At 35.3% G+C, this 5,458-nt stretch overlaps 1 protein-coding gene across 1 annotated transcript in view; it reads left to right on the top strand.

Annotated features, from left to right (window-relative positions):
* DPH6 (diphthamine biosynthesis 6) overlaps window positions 1–5,458 on the top strand; it is a gene marked incomplete at its 3' end in the record, with an annotated part of 131,776 nt that overhangs the window by 82,450 nt on the left and 43,868 nt on the right. Inside the window, exon 11 of the mRNA XM_010078000.1 lies at window positions 790–964. Within this exon, the coding sequence (XP_010076302.1) occupies window positions 790–964 (175 nt within the window). The remainder of the gene's footprint in view (window positions 1–789; window positions 965–5,458) is intronic.

Raw genomic sequence — 5,458 nt, 5'->3', positions numbered from 1 at the left:
TGCTGGGAGCTAAATGACTTTTTTTATGCATGGACTGCAAATATAATTATTTTTCAGGCTTTGAAATGTTGATTTCCCCCCACACCCCCTCTCCCTGCTTTTTCACTGGCTGCATGCAACAGACTTTCTGTCTGTCCATCCAGGCACTCAGTCTTCCTTGGAGCAAACAAAAGTGAACTTTTGAAATGAATGCTTAAGTAGGTTTTCAGTCTATAAGTCTGTGTCCATCATGAAACTTGAAGTATAACAGAAAAATATGCTCAGTATTGCATGATACCATGCAAGAAAGTTGTAAAGGAACAATAAATAAGCTGATGCTTTTTAGAAACCTGAACCTCTAGTCCAACCATTGGAAGGAGATCCCGTGAAAAATGCGTAGAGGCAAGAATATGACAATGGTACACTCAATCTGAAGGCTGCTTAGCATAACTTATCTGGCACATCCAGAGTTGTGTGGCTAAGATTTTTTTTAATTAAAGAACTCATGTGTACTTAAAGTGATACACATCATAAAAATAACCAAATAGAAACGAGCCGTTAGCTATAATGCTAGTTTCTCCTTGGTAGTGGAAATTACCTTACTGGAAGTCTGAAGTGGGTCGTTATTTGGAGAGGAGCTAACAGTGCAAATGCTAGCAGGTTATTATGATACTGTAGCTTTGTTTTATGTTCCTGACAAAATTTCATAGCATAGTATCCAAAAGAAAAACCCATGGAAAATAAATTATGAAATTCGGTGCAAGCAAACTTTCTGTTTGGAAAGAAAAAAAAATATTCTTGTGTTTTCAGAGTATGCGTGGAAACCCTGTTACCTGATGGAGTACTGTTTTGCATTGACTGGCTTGCACATAAGTACGACGCTGCAATGGATGATGTGTTACGTGATGAAAAATTGGTCATGCATGTACAGAGCATTTCCCACTGGGCACCTGCTAGCATAGGACCTTACAGTCAGTCCATCAAGGTAGGGAATCTTTGTTACTTCATGTGAACTATATGTCTATTTACTGAAATGAATACAGTTATAAAGTCTCTTTCTCTCCCATTTGAATGTGCAAAAGAAAATGTATTTAAAAAAAAAAGAAAAATGAGCATTTTGATTTTTTAAAACTTATGGACAAAGTAAAAACTTAGCACACATCAGTCTTTCCTTTCACCTTTCATGAGACATGTTAAATTATTATTTCCAGAAAATCTCAAGAACAGTCTGCTTTTGTTATATATTGTAAATATACCAAATATTTGTGTCGCACATACACTGTATAATCTGCCTAGAATATAAACAGAATTTAGGAAAATACAAGGATATTTGCAATTTGCTTGTTTAAAGCAAGCAAGTTCAAACTTTTTTATAAAAGTCAATCCTAAAATGCCTATTTAATAAAATCCCTTTTGAGGTTCCCAGTAGTGCTTAACCTTTTAAAATTGCAGCAAGGTTGAAGAAATGTCCTTTTTTTTCAAATTAATAACACACTGAATAGGATTTTACGTACTATTTAAAAGTATGAACAGGATGCAGTAAGGAATCATGGAAAAGTGGACCAAAATTTTAATAAAAAGCTTTTTTCCTAATATGGTACCTCTCGCCCAGCTAGTACCGTTCTGACAATTGATGAAGTGTCTCACCTTTTCTATTGCAAAAAAATGTATATATTCCTTTCTTACCTCTTGTGTAATACATTGTCCAGTGAAAATTATTGTGTTGGACAAACTGATTGAAGCAACATATTTTGCCATCTGTTTAAATTTCCTGAAACTTCTTTGAGTCTGAAAACCCACCTAGTATAACGGCCATGGAATTGTACTTTGTTTTATCTTTGTACCATTTTGTGGAAAATTTCAGGAATGGTATTTTGCTTCAGAAGCCCATGTAGAATTTGTTTCATTTGCAGGAGGAAATGTTGGTAGATAAGTATTGTATTAATCTTGTGGTTAAAGTGGGTGGTTTGTCACCCGTGTTTTTGTCATCTGTGTTTTTCTTGAGAAAGCAGAAAGAAAGTTGGTTTATTAAACTTTTTTCCATTCAGTCTTACACATTGACAGTCACAATTATATCACATTATGCATAGTCCTGCAAAGATAAAATTTAAAAACTTTGCACCTTTGTGTTTGGAGAAACTTCTCTGATAGATCATTGCAACTAATCTCTATTACTGTCCTGGAGCTCGCATAGACTAAATTTGGAAAAAAGTGTGAACTGAAAATTGCTTTAGTAACACAATGTTGCAAAAGGACATAAGCAGACACTGCCAGTCTCTTGGATCTCCTCGTGGGATGGGACAGTCAGCCTAGCTAAGGAAGGACTTGTTTCTTTTCAAATACAGTGTAACCAGTAGCATTGGTCAACGATTAAACCATATAAGGAAAATTTTCCACTTATTGTTTTGTTTCTTTGTTTTCCCCAAGGGAATGTTTTAGTCCAGCAACATTGTTTTCCCTTATGGTAGAAAAAAAGTATTTTTACTTTAAAATCCAGTGACCACAGGAGTAAAGAAACAGTGATCAAAAGCTGCGTTTCTGCTACAGGATCACTCATCTGCTATCCCTTATGGCTAAGTTCTGTCTCTAGTCCACAAACACCTGTATGGCGAAATGGTAATGTACATACCAGCAGTGGTTTTCATTTTCCTTTGCCAGATTTTGCCTTACTACTACCATCACCATGTTTCATCTGAATATCAATATTTAATGTTATCCTGGTTTTATCTTGCTAAGAATCTTTGACTTTTTGGTAATCTTTCTGCAGAGCTTGATCCAGTAAGCATGAAAAGAATTATTCTTTTTTTTTTTATTTCAGTAAATGTGTTTTGTATAAAAATATTTTTTTATTTCTAAAATTGCATATAAAAGAAATGACCTATGAAACATATAAGAATGCATCAGAGGAATACGTAAGTGCATAAACAACATTGAAAATTTATTAATGGTATGTATGGATCTTCTTAAATGTGAGTTTTCTGAAAATTAAAAGCTGCTTAAGTGGGTTTTCAGAACTTCCTTGGATATGTATGGGCAGGTATTAAGCTCTTCAGGTCACCAGCAGAAGTAAAGCCCTTCAGTATGTTTTATGAATACAGTATATTTTCCAGAATAAATAAGGAAGGAACAAAGGTGGGGTTTTTTATCTTTATAGTCAGCAAAAATTATTTTAAATTTAGTAATTTTATGATGATGAAATGTTGATCAGTTTTGTTATGTTTGCGGACAGAAGCTTAGTGATCTTAAAACAGTAAGTGGCTATTACCCTTGTGTTGTGTATCTGTAGATTTTCTTTGTCATTTGCTTGACAACAGTTGAACAATTAAACTGTTGTCACCTCGGTCCAATAGGAAGTTTTGTGGACACTGAGCAGTCACGTATTTTAGCACAGTGTTTTGGCTCAGTTCAGAATAGGCCAAGGTCTGTAATATTCAGGCTACTGCAAGTTGGAATTGATATGCACTGGCGTGTAAGAGTGGAGGTGGCAACGGAAAGGTGTTGGTAGTTCATGCAAACTATGGAATTCACACTTCTGGCTCAACAAATCACTCAGCAGAGCATCAGTTTAATTCTGTAGAGACCTTGCAGGATCCTGCCAACAGTGTTATGAGGACAAAAAGTTAAAATTTAAAGAATGTCCTGACCTCAGTCTGGACACCAGAAAGCAGTGGCAGAATGAAATTAGGATTTTCAAAGTATTTATGGCAATATGAAACATTCTTCCTCTTTTGAGGTTAACATTCTTTTAAAACAACTTCAGTGTTTCTGTTTGTGAGTAGACATAAACTGTTGCAAGATGTAATGCGACTGACTTGTAATTAAGAAAAACCTGAGATCATTTAGTATATTTGTCTTGGTCCACCCGTCTTATTGATGCAGAAACCTCTGCCACTCTTAATCTCTGTGTCAGCAACTGGAATGTAAGCTATGTCAGGGTTACTGTAAAGGCTATACTGCTGTTCTCAGTAATGCCTATCAAGTGTTCTGATTATGTCCTTCTAATGGTAGCACCACAGACTGTCTAGGCAGTTCAGTCTGGGAATATGTGATGACATGTGGTTTGCCTTCCTCCCGATCTTATTCTGCAGTAGGCACCAGCCCAGTTTGTGCTGGTCATTGGTAGTAGCTCGTATTTTTACTAAATGTATTTCATGGTTTTACTTGTCATTGTTTATCAGATTATAATTTAATTTTCTTTTTTTTTTTTATTTTGTTAGTGTATTAGAGGATTTGTCAAGACTAAGCAGTAATTGGTAGCTTGTATAGAAACAGCTTACCATCTTCACAAAAACTAACAGCACCGTTGTACATCAGGGAGTTAAACATGAAGATATACTGCAAAGCAGTGTTGGAGGGTGAAATTTTTATTGAGAGCTTATTCATGATTATTTATTTTGTGAGAACATTCTTTGAGCATTTATGAACTGTGAGCATAGTTCATTAAAAAAATAATAATTAAAAAAAAGCCCAGTGCAGCTGAAACATTAACCACAAGTACTTGTCTAAGAATGCATGGAAAGTTGACAGTGTTTGTACCAGATGTTCTTCTAGTATGTTAATGTAATTTAAAAGTCTATTTACACTTATGGTTTGTTTGCTTTGACGAAGTTTCTTAATGTTTTTCTATCTGTAAATGAACAAATAAATTGCCACAATAGAATTTATTGTACTGTCATATTCTACAATATTTTTGATGGTGACATAAGGTATTTTATACACATATCACATATATATGCATCTGTGACTTGATTTTGTCTGTCAAAGCTTTTAACTTTTCCTTGTGACCTCAGTTCTTTCCCTCTGACAGCTGCTAAATCCCAGGTTCAGCCATCCTTCGGGCATCTTTTTCTCAGTTTTCTCCTCCGCACTGTCTGAACCCAGTAGCACAAACATAAAAAACAAGAGAGTGTCCTTACTCTCTGATTCCTGTGTCCATATCCCTGCGACTTGATGAAAGTTGGGTTCTTTTTTTTTGCTGTGTTTACTCGCCTTACAATTAATTATTTTTGCTTTCATTTTTCTGATTGTTAAGGCATGATAAATTAGCAGGCAAGTGCTGTGGGAACAACAGTGGGAACAGAGAGTCTTGCATCTGGTTTAAGGCAGTGATACTTGTAGTGGTTCCAATATTTACTTGCTAAGAAGGCTTAGTTCCCTCTCTTGCAATGAAACTGAAAATGGTCTGACAGAGCTTAGAGCACGATTTGTAGCAGATGACTTTAAAAGGATAAGGTGGTGTTGGAAATAGCCCTGTCTGTTACGTACACCAGGAAAGATTACCTGGCTGCTTAAACTATCTGACTGGTTGCAGTTTTCCAAAAGCACGCTTAGATGTTTTTAAACAAAATCCATATTTTAAGGAATCCATGCATTTGCGTATGCATGAATTATCCTAGTAAGAACAGTAACTGAAGAAGGATGAAGATAGAAAGATTTCAGAAAATTACTAATAGTGAATCAGGGATTGAAAAAAATATGG

Source organism: Pterocles gutturalis, unplaced genomic scaffold, assembly GCF_000699245.1.
Source record: "Pterocles gutturalis isolate BGI_N339 unplaced genomic scaffold, ASM69924v1 scaffold23313, whole genome shotgun sequence".
Taxonomy (NCBI): domain Eukaryota; kingdom Metazoa; phylum Chordata; class Aves; order Pterocliformes; family Pteroclidae; genus Pterocles; species Pterocles gutturalis.
This window is presented reverse-complemented; position numbering and strand designations above follow the sequence as displayed.